Source organism: Homalodisca vitripennis, chromosome 2 (assembly GCF_021130785.1).
Source record: "Homalodisca vitripennis isolate AUS2020 chromosome 2, UT_GWSS_2.1, whole genome shotgun sequence".
Lineage (NCBI taxonomy): Eukaryota > Metazoa > Arthropoda > Insecta > Hemiptera > Cicadellidae > Homalodisca > Homalodisca vitripennis.
Genome location: NC_060208.1, coordinates 115,547,363 through 115,572,772, shown reverse-complemented (window position 1 = coordinate 115,572,772; position 25,410 = coordinate 115,547,363). Strand labels below are relative to the sequence as shown.

Below are 25,410 nucleotides of genomic sequence, written 5' to 3'. Positions count from 1 at the left end.
TGTGGGAAAAAAGAATCACCAGCTTAATCACCACTTTTGTACTTATAATGGAAAGTTATATTTTTTTTGCACACAGATTTAAAAATTAATGTATCGCTTAAGATTTAAAATTATACTTCCAAAGAAAAAGTTCCAAAGTTATATAGCTTATTTATTTTGTTAACTATGTATTATTTGTGTTCAATATTGATTAAATACAAAGTTTTTTAAAAATAAAAAGTTTTTCGTTCTTAACTTTTGACACTTTAATGTTTTGAATACCTTAAGATTGGACTCATGTCTAGAAAAAAATTAGTAAATTGTCTGTAGAACCACACTTTTACATTCCTTTTTATAAAACAGGTTACCTATCTTTTTTCTGATAACACAGTTCCATGGTTACTATATTTCAGTATTTATTCGTATTGCAAAAATAAAATAAAATAAAATGTATGGATTATTACAAGATTTCAAAATTTATTAATTATAAATGTATTTTATAATTAAAAGCATCGATCAAGTCATAGCCTTAAACAGTGTAAAGAAGGAATGTCAATACATTACAGAAAATTATTAAACATGTTATATTGAGTAAATTCTGGCAATAACAAACATTAACTAGTATTTAAATTCAATAGATCATCATAAGGTAATTACTAAGAGATCAAATGGATTATAAGTCTAAGAAAAAATTTAGCATAGGACTGCTGTTAATAGATCATCACACAAAACCTTCCTTATTTTTCTCATTCACCTCACTATCGTCAACCACTTCACTATCCTCATCCACCTTGCTATCCCCATCTACCTCACTATCCTCGTCTTGAAGTGAAGCCTTTTCTCTTCTCGAATCAAAGTTGTAACTTAATTTTTTGGTTTAGGAAAATAAACATTACTTAATAACACAAACCATTCAGAATTAAAACCCAAAGTTAATTTAAAAAAATCATTTGATCTAGTTATCAAAATGTTAGTATAATAGGCATTGGGTAGACATATAGCACAAATTGATCAAGTACTTTTTTGTGATGCAGTCAGGATGGTTCAGGATTAAGGGGAAATAGTTCAATAATAATTAAATTAATTAATGTTTAGTCCAATTCCTATGTTTCAGAACCTTGTGGAGATGTCGATAAACACACCACTGCATGACGAGTGTGTCTACCAAGTCCCCATTGATATCTTCTCTCGACTGCTAATGGAGGTAACTTAGTACATTATTTTACTTCATTTACATCAAAAATTAAAGTATGTAATAGTTGGTCTGTACAGTTTTGCCATGCTTAATGCCTTAGATTGTATATAGAGAACTTTTAAATAACTTTCTTAGTTCTTAGGTTGAAGTGGTCAAGGCCATATGACTATTATCTAAGCTTTTCTGTTTACCCTGCAGTGAAAAATTATCAACACAATTAAAAACTTGAAATATTTCTGTGTTGTTCTTCGAGAAAGTATAAGAAAACATTTCTAGAATTGTGACACAGTTTATTTAAAAAAAACTTAAGTTGACTTGAACAATGTCATGAACATGTAGTAAGCGTACTGTGTTACATAGGAGGAGGAGAGCTGGTCAGGTCGACTGTTCAGTGAAGAACTCATCAGCACTCTGGCACCTCTACTAGAGAACTGTCCACCCTCTGCGGAGATGTGTCACTTCTTCTCCCGCCACTGTGTGTCCCACCCTCGCTCGCCCCTGGTCAGTGACGCGTTAACGCCCGTCGTGTACCGGATACTCAAGCACAACGTGGTCTGTATCTGGTAATTTGTAGACGTTAACGACGCCATTACTGTACTCTATGTTCATGTACATAATGAATTTTGATTGATTGATTGATTGAGCTTTCAATATGAAGCCCAAAATGTCATAATTCCTTTGCATGTAAGATAATTACTTGGAAACCAGAGATTATTATTAAAAAGAACGTAATTATATAACAAAATGTTTATATTTATAATTGAAGAATGAACAAGTTTTCAGGAGAAGATAAAGGTACAATACTTGTTACTAACATAACACATTATATATAAATAAAGGTTTGGATGAACAACTAGAAAATATACAATACCATTATATGGGAAGGTCATAGGCTTTCATTTTTATAATTTTATAGATTTTAAAACATTTATTGTATATTGATCCATAGCTTATTGACAGTATTTATGTTACATACCAATTATATTAAATTGTAAAGACTAAAAAGTTTTTTTTGGCAACATGTACAAGCAGTCCCTTATCTTAAGTAACTTTGAATTTATTTGTTGACACAACGATGTTTGTTTTATGTCTCTACAAATTATGACAAGACTAAATAGGGATTTTACGATAGTTCTTATCATGTTTGTTTATACTTTTCCTGGTAAAATATGTGTAATTTTATCAGTAAGTGAAGGCAGCTATTAGAAGAACTAATATGTTACCATGTTTTCAGATTATAATTCACTTAATTTTGTAATGTAAATTGTGTTATATGAACTGTTGCTTACTAAGTTATATGGAATCTTAGACACATCCTATCATGTGTGGTTTCTTGCCTAATTGAAAACTAGAACAAATCATAAAAATTAATGTTAGCATGATTTTTGTATTAATCCATATTTATTATTGTTTCAGGATTTTGGAAAACATCCCTTAATGAAGAAGTTAGTCCAAGACTACATCCAGGCTCTTTACACACACAATGACAATGAAGAAGTTATTAACAAATTTGTTGCTAGGTTGGTATGACTGTGGACATTTTTATTAGGAAAAATTACATGTTTTGAGGGACTCTCTCTTAGATTATGAATAGCGGATAATAAATTATACAATTTTGCTACTCTTAAATTATGGCCCTAATTATGTAAAAAGTCATCCAATATGTTTGCTCACTATCCTTTGTACAGACACCATACCATATCAGTGTCTAGGCACTGGAAGGAACGAAAACGAGGGTGCATAGACACCCATCACCAGTGGGAATGCCCCACCACATCCTATCATTGAGGCTAACCACTCTGGTTACAAAAACTCTGTAATGGGTATAGACACCTCATCATAGTTGCAGATATTACACTTTAGACACAGACCCTCTTTAACTAACATACTACCCTACTAAGGCTGTAGATATCCCATCATGTGCATGTACACCCATCACCAGTGGGAACGCCCCACCACATCCTATCTTTGCTGACATGCATACTTCATTATAGCTGTAGACATACCATCATGGACATAGAGAACCAACCACATTTACAGATACCCAAAATGTCAACGTAAAAGAACTCCATCATGTGCCTAAACACCTTGCTATAGAGTAGTTTGAGAAGAATCTGTTATTTTTAGTCAAATGTGCTTTATTTGTAAATTGTATGATACAACTCTCATATTACTCTCTATTATATCATTGATAACAATCCTTTTCACTTAGGAGCATTTAAAGTATGTATGTATAAATCTTGTGTACTTTTAAGCGAATGTAAACTTTGTTTGCTATCTGCACATGTTCTCTGTGCCACTAGAACAGGGATTATAGCATCCATAAAAATATTGTTGAACCTTATACACCTTTAGGATCTTATTATTAATCATAGAATCATGAAGGATGTCTCATTTAAAAGATATTATTGATAACATCCAAATACGTTCTTTTAATATACGTATACGTTATCTGAAAAAGTCAGTTCTTTGTATTTCATTGTTTTATTAAAACATATAAACTTAAAAACTATAAAAAGTTTGGATGCATATTATCTTTAAAATGAGACATCTATCATAATGCTATGATCAAAATATGGATATAAAAGTGTTTGAGGTTTAACATTGTTATTATGGGGGAAAACTAGTCGTTTTAGTACTGGACTTTTTACATTCTGCTTAGTATGACTAAGATTTATACTGTACAAAATTACTGATTCTAGAGACAGTAAGTGTACTATATCTCCTGTTACCTGCTCTAGCGTCCATGGTCCCAGCTCCGGCTGCCCTCACCCTCGGGTGCTGCCCAACCTTGTGTCTGTCTGTTTATCAGCCATTTTCAACATCTTCGAGATCTCTGCCATCTTGGAGGAGAGGAACCATGATCAGATCCAGGAGGATCGGGCCAGCCGCATCGATTGCTACCTTCAAGTCTTCCGCACAATGTAAGCAAACCCATGACATTATTCTATTGTTGGCATTACAGGGATATATATAACAAGGGTCATAAATTCTTCTTGCAGTTATAAATTCTTTTAGTGTATGCACTTCCTCTCTCCAATTGATTTAAATTTGTGGTTATATTAAATTTTATCAAAAATGCATAATGCGGTTTTACTAAAAGAATAAAAACCAAACATTTAATGGTCTCTTCAAGGGAGAGTACCTACTTTTGTAATGTTCACACCACTATTACCTTTGTTCATGTAATATTATGTGAGAAAATAAGTTGTCGAATGCTGAAATCTGTTGCCATCTGTTAGATTGTGGCTATGTGAAATCTAGTAGTAAACAAAAGAAGAGTTGACACAATCATCAATCATACATAGTTCATGAGTGGTATATGTGAACTTTATATTTACAACTAAAAAAAAAATTCTGAATAGAATATTTGTTATAACAATAGAATAAACTTATATTGCGATGCCAGATCAGAGTATGATGACTGGAGACCTGGGCTGGCTCAGCTGCTGCAACCTGTCCCAGTACCTGATGATGCCCTCACTAGTCCTCACTTCATCAAGTAAGTCATCAATACATCATAGACTTCTCCACTCACCTTCAGTGTCATTGGAACTTTCATGTCAGAATGTCGTTTTAATAGGAGGGGAAGAGGGGGTCAGTCTATGGACTTTCTGGAAAAATATTCATAAATCGTAAGCCAAGTGGAAATCCCAAGAGTAAAATATTGATATGCAATATTTAAATGACACCACTGTATTTTACAAACATTTGTTTTCTTTAATTGTACTATAATATAGTGACTAACCATCCTGGGTTTATATTTCATGTGTGAAAAATGTAAGCCTGTTTTGATTTAAAGTTCTGGATTCTTAATATATCATTGTAAGAACTTTCCTGTCTTATGTAAGACATCTTTCAACATCAAAAAATTTCTGGTATTGTCCTCTAAAGGAGCTGTTCAAAAGTAAAGTTTATACTGTTATTAGTGGATGGCTATTTAGTGAACAAATATTCCAATAGTTCACGGGGACATTGACTTTATTTGGATTTCTAAAATTAAGTATGACTATTTGTGTTGTATTTGTAATTCAATATACCGATGTGGTTTTTAAGGTCTGTGTATATCAGCAAATATGGCATTATCTAAAACTCATTTTATGATGGAACACGGAAAATGTCAATAAATGATTGTGTTGCATGTAATAATTGATCAGTAAAGGTTGGATTGCGAGAAACCTCTTATTTTGTGAAACATGTAATAGAAAATCAAGTTTACATCCTTGGATTTGTTTTTAAAATAAATTTTGTTTTATAAATGTTTAGTGCTTTTTTTCTTAAAACTGGATATAGTATAAATATAACTGTAAATATTCATCACAGTTGTGATTGTAACAATTGTATCCAGAAAAAAGTAAAATATAATTCAATTGTATATCATTGCTCATATTTTTTGCGTAATTTTATTCAGAGTGCTTTAGAAATGAATAATACAGATAAATCGAGAGGAACGGATTCAATGTGTAGAAAAATTGTGTTCCTGGGGTTTTACCCAATTGGGCCTGAATGAATCAATATTGTAACTGAACTAGTTATTCATATGTTCAACTATCCACCAATTTCTTTTGAGATTGTTAACATTTAACAATGGAAAGAAAATGTCCGAAATCTACTGTTTCTATGAGCTCAGAAAATCAGTAAATTAGTGGATTATGCAAACGATTTTAAGTGGATAGAAGTAATGGAAAAATTGTTAAAATATCTAACATCAAATCATTTTTATTATTAAAGACTTTTTATTGATTAATGTGAAGTTATGCATACATCCATTCATTCTATTCTCATGTATAGTAGAATTTGTGACAAGATTACAAATACTCTGCTTAGTGATAATTTTGAAAGCATTGTGGTGTGGAATATTCACAGTAACCGATGAAATTAAAAGTGTGGTATTGGGCACTAATATGATTTAGCAAAAAATTTCCTCCATGACTAAAATTTTAAGAAACAAACGAGTCAAGCAATGTACTTGACACCAAGTGGAATTTTGTTATGAGCTGTGTAAAATTATATATATACACTACTATAGATTAGATACTATATACTAGAATACCTAAGTTATAGAAATAAATTATCTGGTTTTGTATTCTTTACAAAGATTAATGAACATTATCTTTTCGTTTTATTTTTGATTGCTAGTTATAATAAATTATATTAAAATATAAAGAGCCAAAATTACAATGTTGGAGGTTCTGGTAAAGTACTGAAATATGGGAATCGAGAATCGGGAATATAAGTTAGGTTAAAAATATAGAACTGAAAACATTTTTCAATGATGACATGCCATCCAGTAGATAGAACAGCAAGATCTTCACTCAGGGTTGTTAATAAAAAAGCTTTAACCTTACAACTGGGAGTCATTTCATTCTATATTGTCGGGCTGTTTTAGAGCTTCATGCAAGGTTTAAAAAAAAATTATTAAAAATATAAATTAGGAGCATATATATATTTTTTGTTTTGAACTAAACAAAAAATAATGTTTGCGTATAAAGTAGGCCATAAAAATATTTTATTTAATATTTTTTTAAATAAAATGCTAATTTTGCAAAAGAATCTCTGAAATTTGGTGGGGGGACCATGCCTATGAAATCAAGTTATTTTGAGAAAAATGTAAATGTGAGACAGCCATTTGTGACAAATTTCATCTAGTTTCAGAAAAACACAGATTTTATACTCAATATATGAAACCATTATAAAGCTATAAAACAAAAAGCGGTTATTCCCAGAAATTATGAAAATCGGGTGTGTATGTAAGAGTTTGTTAATAAAAGTTTTGCTAATACAATTAATTGTACATAAATATATGTTGTATGCATATTCTCTTACTCAAAATGAAATGAACTTTACTGCAAGAATGAAATTAATTCCATAACACATTTTTTGAAAAGTATAAAAAAGTTACTTTTTGTAATTATCAAAAAATGTTACATAAAAGGTTCATACAGCAAAGTATAAGACATATTAAAAAGTTTGCACTCTGTCAAAATTTATTGTTTATAACTGATAGGAACTATACCTAAATATATGAAATAATACCAAATTTTCAAAAGAAAATGCGATACTGCTCACTATTTAGAAAAATTAAAATCCACACATACACAGTGTTACTAAATTAGCTAATCTTTATTTACATCAGCCTGAAAATTACTGTGTTAATGAATAATAATATATTTGTGAATAAAATAAGAGTGAAAAACACGTGTAATGAATTTTAGCCAACCTTACTCCAATATCTTACCTAAGCTGATAATTTATCAGAGTTTATTAAAAAGATATTTCTTTATTTAAAATATAGTTATTTGCACTATTACAATATCCAACAATACACAACACATTTAATACAACATTAAAACACTAATAAAACTAAAACTTGCATAGCTTGGCACAGAATAAAAGTAAACAATGCCGGCAAGACAACGTTCACAACAAACAGCTGATGTTTTCATTTACGTTTTGAATAATCATCTTGCTATGTCATAACCATGATAAAAATAAATAAGAAATAAAACTTTATTTTTCTTTACAATTTTTCTTCCTGAATCCAATGGTGTCTGAATTAAATTAATATGTTACCGCATTATTTTATAAGATCTGATTATGTGAGGGAACGGTTGACCGACAAAATTATGTAAGTTGACAGTACAGAAACGGCGAAAGGAGACAAAATTTTGTTGATTAATACTACGAGGGTTAAAAAAGAAAAATACTGACTCTGGCTGTTGCAGCCTAATAAAGTTTAACTGTTTGTGTCCAAGACTGGTTTTAAGGGGAATAAAACAAATTGTGGATCAGTGCCCAAAATTAAGACTGTTCATTAGCCCATCAAAATGAAGAATAAGAATCAGGTGACAGAAAATGCAAATGGTAATTATCAATAATGTGGTTGTTCACAACCATCTTGGTTGTAGCCTTCCTGTCCTCTTAACACATCAGAGAATTTTGATGGTAATTTACAAACGAAATCTAAGGTTACAAATGAAAACAGTCTGTGAAACAGTTAAAATAATATATAATATAAAAATATAAAATTGATATATATACATATACAGGGTTAATAAAAAGTCTGGAGACCCCCGACTAATATTGTAACGGCTCACACGAGAAAAACTAAACTTGCCACACATTTATGTTATATTATGAGGTACTTTTGGGGTATAATTACTGCTTCATTCACAAACCCAAAATGGGGGATTTTGGGGGCAGCTCAAAAATTTTAAATGTAAAGCCCCATCAAGTGACCTATCATTTTCAAGCCCCTGATAAAAGAAAACAAACAACACAAACTAGAGGTCTCTATCTTAACCCAGTAAAAAATGACAAATTGAAAATTGTATAAGCCAGAATAAACTACTTACAACATAGGATTAAAACTGTTATGTCTAATTGTGTTGAAATTTTGGATGAATACTAAGATAATATGTATCTCAGAGATGCGTACTTTGAATGTTTAAAAAGTTATGATAGGGCTCCATCATATTACATCCAAAGGGCTCTCACAAAAATGCTATTGACACCATCTTAAGGCTTCCCCATCACTTGTGAAGTGCCAATGAAAACCTTAGGGTTATTCAATAAAATATTGAATGTTGCCTAAGAGTTAGAGCTATTTATTGGTGCTTATAGAAACTGTTTTTACTATTCGACATCAGGCTCCAAAACATTGCCCATTAAGCTTAAAGTCCAATTATTCTAAAGTGGATAATATCTTTCAATGACCATCACTTATCTCAGAAGTACTTGGTTTGCCATTTAGAAAGGATATGCCTATGATGTTCTTGTTATTCAGCAGGAACCTGCATGCGAAGCCATGGGTAAGAAATAGTGAACTAATATTAACAAGTAATCATTTTATTAACAATTTTATAGTTTGTTTTCATATTTTTATGATATTTTTAGTTATGAAATTTGTTTTAATTGCTTAATTACATTACTGTTGTTTATTACATTGTAAAACTTATAATCATTATTGATATTATAAACACTTCAGCCCAAGGTATCTATGTTATTCCACAAAAAAGAATATCCTCACTATGTAGCTTCATGTGGAGCTGAGAGTGTAACTTATAAATTTTATAAAATTCTTAAATTTAATGGATGAAAACTAAAATAAATTCTAAGTTCTACATTCTTCAATAAGAGGATGATGTGGAATGTTTTAGGAGCCTGAGCCCTGTGATAGAGAGGATAGGCACCAGCACGGACTGTGACACTCATCAGATGGTATTGGGGGTGAGAGACGGCAAGGAGGGCTGGCTGGATATATTCTGCCCCTCCAGCCTTGCTTGCATAGACGATGGAGTGTTGTGGGGTCAGATGGTGAGAAGTGTATTTTATATAATCCAATGTTGCCTATTCTACTCTTTATACTCTGTTTAAAAGAATCTTCCTTTATAAATGTACTATATATTTTCGTTTATTATGATAATTATCTTTCCCTTCACTAATCTTGAACTGGCTGATTCTGTATGGCCAAAAGTTTTATGTTGGGATAATTTTATTTAAGATTTTCTTGTTCTTATTTATTTCTCTATTCTTCAGAATTCTGCTTACAAATATTTTCTACTTGTCTTAGATTAATGAATATTCCATGGTACCGATAGAGACTAATTCTCTGCAACTGTAAAGGAACTGTTTGCAAAGCTTTTACCAATTTTTATGCACTTCTCATTTCAATTTCCATTAAGTGTTTTTCCTTAATCCTCAGTTCAAGCATAACTTCGTTTTACCTCTTCATGTCTGACTCAAATACCAATTAATGTATGATTTATTAACTGGTAGAGATAATGTAATTTTAGATGCAAAGTCTGAAGTATGATGTAAAATTGTACCATGTATTTTAAAATTAATCTGGTCTGCTCAATCTTTCTTAAGTCTATGGTCTGATGTTGTCTACCTTCTCCTCTCTCTGACTGTGTGTCATTTGTTATAATTATGATAACAGATAAAAACACAAATTTGAATGTTCAAGCTGTTTTTTTTACTTAATTCATTGGTAAAATAAACACATGTTTCTTCATCCATTACACTGTCAGCGGTGCTGCTGCTATTACAAAATACAAGATTAAAAGATACAAATATAAGACTGGGAGGCATTTTAAGAACCATAGCTATTCATTGATTCAAACCCATTTGAGATGTTGACATGGCACTTCATTCTACGTACAGACCTTTCTAACTGAGCAATTAAAATTATTTTTTTTAAATATCCAGCATTTTGTGACTATTGTTTATAAATCTGTTGGCCAAAATTATCTGAAAAATTATTACTACTATGTTGCTCTTTTTAATAGTGCTTAAATATCTATCTGTATCATTGATAGTGTAGTGCTATATGTGATAAACCCTTGAAGTAGTTTACTAAAACCAGATCCACATAATGTGTCTATTGATGACTGAACATTCTGTAATACCATACAATCACAGGCTTGTGCAGATAGGATTGTGTCATCTGCAATTATTTGTCGACCATGTGAAAGTGAGTTTAGAAGTATTCCAAGTTTTTCATTGCGGATGAAGGAAGTATAATGTAATACATATTGTTGTTTTAACTGGTAGAGTGTTTCACAAGAGTTTTATAATTATATAATTTTAATTATAAAAGAGTTTATTAAAGAGAAATTATTAAAGAGTTTTTAAATTACAATTTTATGTTTCACAAGATTGTCAAGTAATTATAGTTAAAAAGAATTTCATCTCCCTTCATTTAGCATTGATCTACCTGTTTTCTTAAGAAATTAAAATCTGTTTTGATTATAGTGTTGAAATTGGCAAATTAAATTCACAACAACTGATATAATTACATATAATTTTAAGAGAATAAATCTAGCTCATAAAAAGTTAAACTTTTTACATTGGTTGTCCATTGTTAATGTTTGGCTCGATATGATGTGCTGGGCATGGGAATTTAAAGGATTTGTTTGTTAAGAGCTTGAGAGATGTCTATAACTCACTAATAATTAGTAACATTATGAAAATTGGCAACACTGGGGAAGAATATGGACACACTGTACTGTATAAGAGCAACAACCTCAATAATATCTATGGAACAGTACTCAAGTATACTAAAAGGTGAGAACTGATCAAGCAAACAATGAATGAAAGATCTTCTTCAGACCATGCTGTTATTCATATCTCTGGCCGTGTAATAAGATGAATATAAAAAGTTGTTGACACTGAATGAAATCAATAAATTGTGGTTCTGATATATTCATGGTGTGATCAGCTGGAAACACTACTGGGCTGCTGCTGCAAGCGGAAGAGGTTTGTGGCAGCGTTGATGGCCAAGCGGCTCGGTGCCTGCTTGCTGCTAGCATTGAGAGAGAACCGAGCGGCTCAGTCGGCACTCTGTCTGGCGCTAGAGTGGGATCTGCTACCGGAGCCAGACCAGAGACTGACAGTAGCTACTACGTTACAGTCCACGACCTCAGGCAGTCAGAGCTATGCGGCCTTGTGTCAACGGCAGTTACATCTCCAGGAGCTGGTACGTTCTCAGCTGCCTAGCTATCAATCTACACGTTTAGTAAGAAATATACATCAACTGAAAGAATATCCCATCTAAACTTCAGTCTCATAGTATAGTTGAATTGGACTTTACTTGTAATTGTGGGTAGCTTTAGTTCATTAACATTCAAATCAGCTATTTTCAAACAGAAGCTGGAACATTATATACAAGAGGAAAATGGCATGCAGATGTCTAATGCTGAACTGGTAATTTCTTATGAATTTTATCATTGTGAAATGGCTGAATTGTAATTTTTGGGGCTTATTATGCAATTATTCACAATTTTGTTCAACTAAAGCAACCTTAAGATTAATCTTCTGAGTAACAATGAATGTACAAATGTATGCATTGCTTAATAACTTATTGTTGATTGTAAAAATTGAAAGGTTGATATCACAAAGAGTCAGAATAGTGTTACAAAGCAGTTAAGATTCAAATGGATACAATTGGATGGTTAAACTGTTGTGTTGTAAGTTTCGACACTTGTAATGGGCACTGTAAGTCTGAATGGTCAAATATTCTGTTCAGGGTTACTTTTATATCGGCAGCGAGTGGAATGCTTGTTTTCTGCTTTTCATACTACAGGCACATGCCTGTATGATGCACATGGCCATTTGACAAATAGTTTGGATGTATCAAAGTAAACAAAATTAACTTTAGTAAGTAGATGTAGATGACCACCAGAGCTGCAACGATACAAGAATCTGGTAGTTCACTTACCAATCCAATGTATAACAGTTGGGTAATGGACCAGTGTTATGCACTTTCTATACTTTCTTTCATTCTCAAAATTTCAATCTTTTTCATCATTTAATTTCCATTTATATTGTTGACAATATTAAAATTTGGCATGATGATTTTTACAGCATAAGAAGGGAGGACCTCGCAAGTTGACGCTGCCCAGTCGGTCTACTGACAGCGACGTGATACGCTTGCTCAGCTGCGGGGCTCTTGGCAACCTGGAGTGTCTCAGCCTTGCTTTTACCCACGTCACCAGTGCCTGTGCAGAACACATAATCAAACTGCCTGGTCTACGCTATCTCAACCTCTGGGCCACTCAGGTAGGTATAGTCCTACAGTATGACTGAATTTTCTTAGATATGGGAGTAGAGACATCCATGGAATAGTATGCAAAGAACAGGAATGATATTTAAGGTATCCCTATTACCCTAGAACCAGAAGAATTTCATTTGAAAGTTCAACATGGTCATTGATGTTATGAATATTTAGCCACCAAACCCACCATCATGTGTTTTACAAAGGTACTGTGCGAGACTCTATGTGTCCTTCTTCTGATGGGGTATTGTCAAAGACACTTCTGTAAACCTAGATCTGTATAGCACTAACAATAGATAAATTTACTTCCCTATACACATCAATGTATTCCATGTATCTACATGGTTTGTTACACCAAGTTTTGAACCAGAGCATTGTTTTTATCACAGTTTTAATGTTTGTAAAAGAACTATTAAATTTAGAGTTTAAATTTGTAAGAACTACTCTTAGTGATATCACAAGCAGCAAAAGTATAGTGTACCCTCATTTCTTTTTGAAACTTTTCTAATCAATTTTCAAAATTTGTAAGTAAGGTTTAATTAACTGAATAGCTTGAAGTTATACAATATTGACACAAAAATGGTATTTTAATCTGTTGATATTGTAAATAAATCCTTAAAGCTATGACATTTTTTAAATTTGTTTATGCCATTACCAATTTTGAAAATGTGTTCTTTTGTAAACAGTAGACAGGGCCTGCTCCTGCAGTGTGAGGTCTATAAAATCATTTAATCATTTGTAGTCATTAAATTACTTACAAAAACGTTTGTTCCTCCATTTGTGACCAGTGCTTATTTCCTGGAATATATTATTAGTTAGTTTATTTTAATTACACAAAAACTTAAAAATCTTGTTCCTACAAATTTTTGAATGAGAATTCTCGCTTCTAAAAATCTTAGCTTTACATTACATGCTAATCATGCTTCTAAAGCAATAACTTTTTATATATAAAAATGAAATGCCATTTGTTAGTCTCACTATAACTCAAGAACGGCTGGACCGATTTGTCTAATTTTTGTTTTAAATTATTTGTAGTCCAAGGAAAGTTTAAAAGGTGAGAAACTTTGGAAAAATTTCTCAAAATATTTCATAATTCTTGAAAATAATTATAATATTTATGACATTTAAACCAAAGTTAACTGACCCTAAATAGCTATTGACACTTTCAGCTGAAGTTTACCAAAGTGGCAGAAACATTTGTTTACATTTAAATTTTAGAAAATATTTAATACAATGCTTGATCAGTAGTGTATGCAGATTGGAGAAAAATTTACTGTATAATTTTTATTTTAGATTGGACCAGTAATGAATAACCCATGTAATGAATTGAAAATAATATTTAAACAGGCTTATAAAACCCACCTTCATGAACAAAACAGTGAATGTTTTGTACATAAAGTAATCGAAACTGGTTATCTTCCTTAACAATTTTACTGTACTTCAAGGAAAAGCAAAGGTATGGCACACTCATACCCTTATATCAGAAGCAGAATACGAGCGGTGTAAGTAGATACAATTTGGCTAAAGTAGTATTTTTAAACTTACGTATGCACATATTTTCTTGATCATGGTAAAAATCAATACTACTTATAACTCCAGAAATATCACAACCTACAAATGAATGCTTTTAAATCTTAAGTTATATTCCAAAACCCACATATGAGTTTATTTTCTTGGTCAGTGCAACAACATAACTACTGTGGAACTGTAAATAAATCAGTTGTATCTGACTCTTTTGGACTTCAGTAACTTTTCATGCGTATGTAAGTTATATATTTTCTTTATCGAGACAAAAAGCCAACCATCAATATGATGTACCGAAAAGTCTTAGGAAGAAAGTAAATTAAAAGAGCCGAAAGTAGATACTTTAAAATTGAAGTTGGTTTTTGTTGGTATATATTTTCTTGATAGGAGTACAAGTCAAACTCAACTATGACACTTGAAATAACTTAGATAGAAACTTAATCCAAACAGATGGAAGTTGACACTTTATTTTTACTAAATTAGGTTTTCGAGACTACTGTGTATATTGTTCATGTATAACCTATGTATAGGTTTTATTCACACAATAAAACCTAAAATAGAACCAGTAAAAATTGTATTTATATTGGAATCTTTCAACCATGGATACTGAAATAATATGTACCTGATACGCTATGTCTACTTATATTAAAAGATAATTTTAGGGTTCCATCATATTACATAAATAAATGCTTTCACTAAAAAAGCTATGGTCTTCGATTTTGAAAATTGTGTGTAATGTCACAGGTAACTGCTAGTTTAAAATTAATAATGTTTTATTTAAATCATGTTTGAATATGAATAATTCTTGAAATGAGGAATAAGTTTCTAATAGACAAGTTTATTCATCTTGGAAGTGCGGAAGGTCTGATGTGGATTGATGTCATACCTCAAACAGTTTACATTAATCAAGATGGAATTATAATAGTAGGGGAGCCCAAGTGGGGATATTGTGCGTGTCAGAAAATCAAATGGGGATGAATATTATGCCCTGTAATGTTGTACCCCTACCACATATGAAGCCTTAATATAGAGGCATACAATGAGGGCAGTCCGTCAGACTAGTAAAAAATACGATCCTCAGAAAAATTTGAGCACGACAGATTAAGACAAGGTAAGTTAAAGTACATGAAAAACTGTGTATATTTCAATAATCTGACGATTTGACATCAGCGTAAGGAAATGGACAAGTTACTAAGTTGTAAAAAAACATCATCTTGAAAAACTCAAGTGTGGTTTAATTGTTTTCATTTTGAAGGAAATCCTTTAATAACTTATGTTGAGAAGCGAGTGTTTTTCATTTCATGCAAAAAGATATATTGTTTCTGATTTTGTTCTTATTCTGTCGCTTTAGTGAATTTTTGTTTTCTATGTTTGGAAATACATTAAAAAGTACACTAATAATGAGTATCTTTATTTAGTTGCTTTTTGACAGTAACTTTGGAGAGTAGGTATATCCTTCTCATGTACTTTGGTGCCTAATTTTGTGTACTATCAGATCACCAACTTTTGTACACTTAATTATGAAACACTGATTTTTAGGTTATTTTGGAAAACTGACATTGGGAAGTGATCAGATTTGTATGTCAGTCGATAGATTAGTGATCATGTCTAGCTTTACATAAAGAGATAAAATATTAACTCTGCTATCCTAGTATAGAATGATCTTTGTAATACAAGGTAATTGTTACAGTTTGGCGATGCAGGATTGCTCATTATCTCTGAACACTTGCCCAAGCTGCAGGTGCTCAATCTTTGCGAGACTCCGGTGTCGGATAAGGGCATTGCAGCTCTAACAGGTGACTGAGTTTCCTTCCACCACCTTGACATGTTTAGTCAAGAATCTGTAGTGTAATTGAGAATTTTGTATTGCTATACACATGCTTTATGCATTGACAAAGTTTTGCATACAATCATAACATGACCACTGCTAACTGCTAAGTAGCCAAGAATTAGTATGAATTTGGCCAGTATCTTTTATGAGGTTAAGTTGTAGAGAGGACTTTATAATCCTAACTTTGCCTTTAATAAAGTCATTTTTCATTTAATTTATTATAAGTCAATCAATCATGTTTTTCTCAATTAGAAGGTTTTAAAAGAGCAATGTATGAGTTATGTTAAAAAAGTTATGGGAATTTTAATGTTTTAAAAAATATATATTTATTTGCCTACATTAATGTGGTCACCTTAAAAATAGTCCCCATTAGATTTTGTGTACTTGTGCCAATGCTTCTACCCTCATCCCAAAACACATCTCAAACTTGATCTTTTGGGTAGCCTTTAGCTCTTTCAGCGATGCACTATTAATGTCATCTATGCTTCTAAAACAACAACTCTTTAAGGTTCTCTTTATTTTTGGAAATAAAAATTGTCACACAGAGTTATATCTGGAGGGTGGTGCATCGTTTCAAAATTCACGAACATGCAGTGAAGTATGAGCAGTTGCATTGTCATGGTGTTTTTTTTTGGATTGCTTCACACAAACAGTGTTGAACTTGCAGGTAGTTCAACTCCTTGTAGACCATTTGGCTTTTGGCAAAAATTCATTATGCACTCTGCCATTAAAATAAAAAAACAGTCACTGCACTTACCAAGCCTTTTTCGGTCTTGGTGATTCAGAATGCCTTCTCTGGGATGATTCACTTAGTTTCCAGATCATATCCTTTAACCCATGTTTAGTCACATGTTTTAACACATTTCTGCAATTCTGCATCATCATTGACATCATTTAGTGACTCTTAAGCAACTCCCATTCACCACTGTTTTTGTTAAAAATGTTTTTGGAACAAATTTTGTTACCACAAGTTTCATACCCAAAACATTTAAAAAATGTCATGGCATGATCCAATAGATATGTTAACAACATCAGCAACTTCTATGATTGTAATATGGCGATTGTTCATAACAATTTCTTCCACTTTCCTTACATTTTCATCGGTTGTTGATATCCTGGAAGCTTTCGGAGCGTTTGTCATCTTCAATATTTTTATGGCCATCTTTGAAATGTTTATACCACTCATAAACCCTTCTTTCACTCATAGCATACTCCCTATAGGTCTTTGTTAACACTTCCCATGCTTTGCTCCACTTTATTTCATTTTTCACACAAAATGTAATACCAATTCCTTGATTTATGTTTTTTAACACAAAGAAATTGCTGAGTTTATAAAACACAAAAGCTGCCAATGAAAAATTAAACAAAAAAAGTTGAAAATTGTATTGTACTCAGAAGCATGAGTATCAATATATTTAAAAAAAAGGCTTGACAATCAGACTCTCCCAACCTGCAGAACTTAAAAATCCCCATTATTTTTTGAACACAACTCATATAAGATTCCATTGACTAAGAACACACTGGAGCCTTTTTTCTGTGGATGAAAATTCAAATACTGCAAAAATCCTGTGTGAACCTTGAAAAGTACAGGGTGGATAAACAGTCAGGACCCTCTCCCCCTCTATTTTGGTCTAAAGTTTATAAGAAGATATCCTTTAAGTAATGATACAATGTAGAAAGGAAGTTTCCTTGGAAAGGAATGTTTGAGTGAATCAAATATAACCAAACTCAAAAATTTTAAATGTAAACCCCTTGCAAGTGACCCCTCATTTTGAGCAGCATAACAAAATTTAAAGAATTGTTAAAACTAAAGATCGGTATGTCTTTTCCATCCAAAATAATAGCCAGGGTTACCAGAACAAGTTTTTTAATAACTCACAACGTTCTAAGTCAAATCAAATGATCAAACTGGTCATCCTATTATTTGGAAGTGAGGCAAACATAGGGTGAGCTCACGTTTGAAAAGTCTGAAGTGATATTTAGTTGAAGGCCTCAACAATCCTGTTTCTTAAATCCTCAACATTTCTACTGGTGTTTTGTAAATTATGGATTTAATGTGACCCCATAGAAAAAAGTCCTTGGGTGTAAAGTCTGGAGACCGTGCAGGCTATTCTTGTAACATTTACAAATACAATTCTCCATTAAGATTCCCATTAATAAAAAATGGTCCCAATATGTGATTCCCAAACAACCAATAAACCGGTTTCCATGCAGAAAGTAACTTTATAACAAAAAAATATAAGTGCCAATACGTAATAAAATGTTTGATAACCTATTATTTTGTATGGGAAAGAGATACCGATCTCTGGTTTTCACCATTCTTTAAGCTCTTTAAGATGTTTATGCTCTTCAAAATGAGGGGTCACTTGATAGAGGTTTAAATTGCAAATGTTTGAGTTGCCCCCAAAATCCCGCACTTTTGGGGAACACAGCAGTTTTCAAAATCACTAAATGAAACTTCCTTTTCACATTGCACCACTATGCAAAGGATATCTCCTTACATAAACTTTATAACAAAATAGAGGGGGGGAGCATTCTAATTTTTCATTCATTCTTTATATTTCAAAGACAATCAGTGTTAGGGCTGTAAGATAATGGTGTACTATTGTTTTGTTTTGGGAAGACAAACATTGCCCATATGGATATGAAGTGAATTATCGTGACAGACAAACTTGTTGTATAAGAGAATAAAAATATGATTGTGTCTAAAAATGACTGTGATTGTGAATGAATGACTATTGTTTCACCATTCTGCTGTAGTTAAAAATAGTTAACATAATGGAGCTTTAAAATACAATGAGCTAATTAAATCATAACTTGCTCACAGATTTATAACAATTGAGGCATTGAAAACAGATTATTGTGTTAATGTATTATAGCTTTGAGCTGTATGTTATAATATAATATACTATAATATAATAACTTAATAATATAATTAATTTTGTAATAAGAGCCAAATAAAAATGGCTAAAGATAAAAATTTGAATTTTCACAGGATGTATTAACTATAACTCCAGAAGTTAAATATTTTTTAATGAATCATATCTTGAGGAAATGACATATTTTTAATAAAGTATAATTTAAGAAAATTATATCTTTTTAATTACCTTTAATAAATACAAATATGTCACTCAAGTTATATTTTAAACACATGAGTAAAACAATCTTAACATAATTTAACTGTTTGTCTGATAATAAAATGTCTCTAAATACTTCTTAAAATGCCTACAATCCATTGTGAAATGATCAAACCTTCTCTTTCAATTTTCCTGTTTCAGGAAAGTTATCTTAAAGAGATGAGTTACCTTAACCTTATATAGTTATGGTAGTTAATTGATATTTTAGCTGATTGTTGGTCCCAAATAGGTAGTTGTTTTTGGAATGTCACACAAGGGGTTTAAAGAGTAATATATACATGGTTGTTACATTGGTCGAGGCTGTTACATTCATAATCAGTTTCTCATAGTTGCTTGACATGTTGACTACAGCAGATGCCATAGTAGGGTGTACCATGTGTCTAGTCAAGGTCACTCAATGTAGAGCCACAGTGAAGATGCTAATCAACGATTGCCATTCATAATCAGTTTGTCATAGTTGCTTGACATGTTGACTGCAGCAGATGCTACGGTAGGGTGTACCATGTGTCCAGTCAAGGTCACTCAATATAGAGCCACAGTGAAGATGCTATTCAACGATTGCCATTCATAATCAGTTTCTCATAGTTGCTTGACATGTTGACTGCAGCAGATGCCATAGTAGGGTGTACCATGACTAGTGAAGATCACTCCATGTAGAGCCACAGTGAAAGTACTAAGCAACAATTGCCACAACTATGTTATAATGGCAAAATTAATAAGTTGGAGATATTTGCAACTATAACGTATTATAGGTAATATTAAAGTGGTTAATTCTAATGAGCTGTAATAGAGATAATAGTGTACTTGTTTTACATAAATTAAGTACAGTAGAACCCCTCATATCCAGCCACCACGGGACCGAGCCCCTGGCCGGATAACGATTCGGCCGGATAAACCAACCTACAGTACACAGCACTTGACGAAACAAAACAATTGTACTGTACTGTACTAACCGCACTGGAAATAATCAACGAACTGTTTACAGATTAAACCTATTAGCTCAACTGAGGACAACACAGGAAAATGTAAACAAATAGATACACCAAAATAACGCAAGAGTCGTGGGAGACTAGTGCGTGCAACTGCGCGTCTGCAAGCCGTGGTAAATAAATTTCGATATTGGCTTCCGGGAAGTGGCCGGATAAACCGAGGTGCGGTAAAACCGAGGCCGGATATGAGGGGTTCTACTGTAATTGAATTGTCTGATAACCTCTAATAAATTGATGCTAAGTGAGTTCCCATGTCATTAAAATCGAAGTAATGTTTTTGTTTGTGTTTCTAGCTATGACGAATCTTCGCAAGCTAAATCTAAACAGTACAAAACTGAGTGCTCAGACGTTTGAGGTGTTGAAGAGCAAACTCCCAGCCCTGCAAGAACTGGACGTTCGTTACACAGAAGCCTGGTGAAACTGAATTTGTGCTCTAGGTTGTGTGGCCTACAGCACAGATTAAAACTGAACAATGTTTTTGTTAAACCAAAGTTCGACTGATGCAAATACATAGTTTTCAGAAGTGTTAGCAGCGGGAAAGTATCCTTTCTCGTTTTAAATTAAGAAATTATATAATAATACGCACATTTAAGATAAGATAAATGTATTGAAGTCAGCCATAAGTTTACAGGATTACAACTGTATAAGTTGCTCTGTTTGATTGTGATTGGTTATTTTTAAGGAAACCAATTCTCATTGAATTTGTCCACGTCCCAAACCACATATCATCAGGACCAATGAAAGTCATATTATAAAGTTGTACAACAAAGTGGCTAATATTATTCAGACTGTCTTTTTTCTGTGACACAAAGAGTATTCTTGCAATATATAACTGTTTTTGGAATTTCCCAAACCATTAAACTCCATCAGAACATGTTTACTCTCACAAAGATTTGTAATTTTATACTAATAATTTTGGGAGAAAATGATTCATTTTGAGTTCATGGTGTGTATTAATTTTAATGTAACAGCTTAACCTTATCTTATTGTAGATTTAAAGTTTTTTGTGTAGCTTATGAAATAAAAATACTCTTGTAACCATTATACTTGACAAATTTGATTCTGAATGTAATTAAAAATAACTTTAAATAGTCACCTGTTCATACAATTATTCAGTTATCAGCAGTAGCTTGAAGTGGGAGTGAGTGGGTACAACCCTCTCACCTTCTTCACTATCAGAAAGTTATAAAAAAGTGCTGAAAATATAATAAATATGTACAACCATGAACAAATAATTAAATAACCTAAAAACAGCCTCAAAATGTATAGTTTTTTACCGAAAAACAAATACTTTTTATTGAATCATAAAAATAGCGTGGGAGTGGGCTTCTGAATTCCCCTTACCCATAGCTAATTCTTTATCTCTTAAAATATTGTTGTCCTCAATCACCACTCCCAGCTGTTGCCAAAGTTTTTAATTTTGAACCATTATGTTGATCCTTATGTTTTATATTTGAAGTGTAAACTCATCATTACTTAAATAAAAAAAATTGTTCCACTGTGAAGGCTGTGAAGTTAAGTTTGAGTTATATTATTTATAGTTTTGGTAGCATAAATAACAAATAAGTAGACAATTTTAGTACTTTAAATTATAGCTTTGGCATTTACACTTCCATTTAGCACTACGATAGAAAAGGAAGAGCTAGAGAAATATTCGCTGCAATTATAGTTTTCACATAATAACTAAGCATACCAATAGATTTTGTGTTAATATAATTTGAATATTATTCAATTTCCTATGATATGTATGGTCTAGATTAGAGTTTAGTTCTGTTGCGAAGTGTAATCCTTGTGTTACGCAAATGTTGTGTACATGGTGCAGAGGTTTGTGTAAACGTGCCTTGTGTTATTTCAGCAGGGAAGCCGCATATCTCCCTCTCGCCTGACACCAAACTACAGAACATCTTGCAATCCAGTTCTCACCATTTCATTGTACTTTTGTTTCAGAATGGGTTTGCGATACAAAAGTGCAATTATCTGAATAATTACTTGATAAAGTAAGAATTAACATTTATTCAATAACAAATTATGGGACTACAAAATATGAATGAGAAAGTGATGTCTCTGATTGATAGATGACCTGGTTGGTGTTAGAAGTGATGACCAGGATCATTTCTAAACATATGATATTATAAATCATCATTGTGTCAGTTATTTAACACATAGTTATTTAACACTTGCTTACTGTTGGTATAAGTCATTACTAGAATTTGATGAGAAAAGTGATTGAGATATTGAAAAGTTGTAGGTCTTCTCTAAACTAGATATGACATACACAAACACTTATTTGATGCCAATTTGTAATCACTAGAGGAATTATGATACAAAGTCATCACTTAATTGGTAATGTTCAACATCATAGTTATGTTGGTTACTATACTGATCATCACTTGATTAGAGTTTGTATGTCATCACTAGAGAAATAATAACAAGGTAATTTCTTAATTGGTGATGTCAATTTTAACAATGGTATGTTGGTAACTGTTGATTAGATCTGTCATAATCAGCGTAATAATGATGGACGTTTGTACTGAACTTGTGATGTTTGTCAATGATATACATTATAACTAGGATAATGGTGGTATATGCCGTGATCTGGGTAGTGATAGTATTTTTTTTAATGATACAGGTAATTAGTAACAATATGTATAACATCACTAGATTTGATTCAATTAGTCAATTTCATTAGTTCATCAGTTCAAGCCGCACTCCACTCCCTCACTTCTTCACATTGCCGCCCTACACTTATCTTTCAACTTCAAACTGAACTATTATCACAAATTACATTGGCCACTGTGCCTATCACGACAAAAATTATTTGTTCTTATTTTTCATCATCAAAACATTAAGTTTATGGATTGTTAATGCTCTTCATAAATATTAGTACCAGTGCTCTAAATGTTCCAAACTAAAACTGTTAGTTGATAAATATCAACTTAAATATTTTGTGTTATTGATAAACTAAGTAAATGATGACCTAAATATGAGTTGTTCCTGAACAAACAGCATTGTCTTACACCATTAAAATCAGTAAAAACGTAGCAGGAACTCTAAAGAGAAATAGTTAATGTAATAAAAACAATTCAGTTAATTTTTTTAACTACTTTCCACTATACGTTTGTAAAGTTTTATATTTTTTGAAATTCGTAACAAATGAACCTATTAACCTACTGTTTTCTGTAATTTTGCACTTTTATGTTTAACCCTTTGAGTGCCAGAGCCGATGAGATCGGCCTGTGGGTATTTCCAATAATAAAGTTGCATACAAATTTATTAGATGAAAAAATTTCAATTTTTCAAGTTTATTAAAAATTAAAATTTGTTGGATAATTTTTAATTTAAAAACTTCAGATTTTATGATCCAAATAAATATAAAACAAATTCTACGTTTCCCCCTATACAATAAAACAAGAACACTATGCCATTATGTTTATTTTTGAAAGTGTTGAATTATTTAGTGGAACACTGCACAAATATCAAATATACGAAAACTAAAACTCAGTTACATAGATACTTACTTTTTTGAAATTTGATATGTTTGTTCCTATGTACATAAGGAGCAATAAAAAAGGTACTTACAAATAAATTAAGATCATAAAATTAAAATTTGTGTTATTTTGTATGTTTACTTTTGAATTGTTGTCATACAATCCACTTAATACAGTAGAGTCCCGTTAATCCGACCTAATTGGGACCGAGCCCTATTCGGATTATGTGATTGTTCGGATTAGCCAGAATTACAGAAAAATACGGTTTTAAACTTGAGAATGGGTCTATTTTGTTATAGAATTATCAACATTGTTTATTAAAACATGTTTTCTGACAGTTGCATTGTATTTCTTGACAAATATACGTGTTTGCGAATACTAAGCACATTTACCGTATTTAGTGTGAGAGTTCTATTGTTAAGCAATGTGAGCGTACTGGATATTGTACGGGTCCACGCGTTCAATAGTTGTACGAAACTACGCGTCATCCAATAGACTCTCTTTAATGCGTCTTTTAACAATTAATATTGTACTCAATAATAATATCAGTACTGTACGTCCAATTTTTGTTTGGTTTCACTTCTTAATACAGTAATTTAACTCATACTTAACCTATAAATTTCAATTTGGTACTGTATTTAACTTCATTATTTATGTACTGTACCGTACACAATTTGTCTTAATAAAATACTGTACGTCTATTTAATTAAAGTTTTCTTTGTTTATGTACGAAATGATGCACCCATTTTCATTTTTTATGTAATTAGTTCCTATAACTGTTCATTATCGTTATAAATAATTCCTCCTGGACCTGTTCGGATTAACCGACGTTCGGATTACAAGTGTTCGGATTAGCGGGACTCCACTGTACAATAGTATGTATTAAAACGATTTAGTTGAACACTGCGCATACACCAAAAGAGTGCACGGCACTGAGAGAGGTGACCTGTCATAAATGCTTGGCATTGACAGCACCACCACCTTAAAAGTATTTGGCACTCAAAAGGTTAAATTAATTTACTTAGTGATCTGTGTAAATTCTGTTATGTTGGGTATTTATGGAATCATGCAAATCTTATTGAATTAAAAGAATAGGAGTTTATCCTAACAAGCATTAAAGCATGAATTAAACGATATAAAACCATGAATTTGTGGAAATGTGTTTTAAGGATTAACAGTCTTATCTTCATCCTTTATTCTATAAATGTTATTATTACTTATACAATGTTTTAAGATGATCTATTTACTATAATTAGTAGTATAGTAAATGAGTATCATCCAATAATGTTAAAATAACATTTTTCTTGTGCAACTTGTCTGTTATCATATTGATTTTCATGAAATATGATATTGTTCTATAACAGATGTGCTGATAACAGTATGTTTAGTTTGCTCCATCTTCAATCTTGATAACTGTTATTGGCTTGAGCACAATTCTTGGAGGATTGGTGCAGGAGGGAGAGTTAGTAGCGGTAGGGGAGTACCATTCTTGATTAATAAAGCGAATAATAATTGCTGGGTTAGTGATTATATATGTCATAGGCAGGTTAGTGATGGTTAGTTAATGGTAATGTACAACATCACTATGTTGTTGATTATTTAAGTTATCAAAGATTACTAAATAAGTGGAAAATCACTAGCTTAGTCATAGTGATACATCACTAGTTTATTTGATATTAATTTTATTTTGTCAGTTATGGTAAATATCAT

At 31.9% G+C, this 25,410-nt stretch overlaps 1 protein-coding gene across 1 annotated transcript in view; it reads left to right on the top strand.

Moving 5' to 3' along the window:
* Nucleotides 1-21,895, top strand: part of LOC124354620 (C-Maf-inducing protein-like) — an 87,721-nt gene extending 65,826 nt beyond the window's left edge. The window contains exons 6-15 of the mRNA XM_046805223.1: nt 1,094-1,183; nt 1,535-1,726; nt 2,591-2,694; nt 3,916-4,098; nt 4,584-4,676; nt 9,334-9,490; nt 11,397-11,654; nt 12,542-12,736; nt 15,946-16,051; nt 20,506-21,895. Of these exons, the coding sequence (XP_046661179.1) occupies nt 1,094-1,183; nt 1,535-1,726; nt 2,591-2,694; nt 3,916-4,098; nt 4,584-4,676; nt 9,334-9,490; nt 11,397-11,654; nt 12,542-12,736; nt 15,946-16,051; nt 20,506-20,630 (1,503 nt within the window). The 3' untranslated portion in view covers nt 20,631-21,895. The remainder of the gene's footprint in view (nt 1-1,093; nt 1,184-1,534; nt 1,727-2,590; nt 2,695-3,915; nt 4,099-4,583; nt 4,677-9,333; nt 9,491-11,396; nt 11,655-12,541; nt 12,737-15,945; nt 16,052-20,505) is intronic.
* The last annotated feature ends 3,515 nt before the right edge of the window (nt 21,896-25,410 follow it).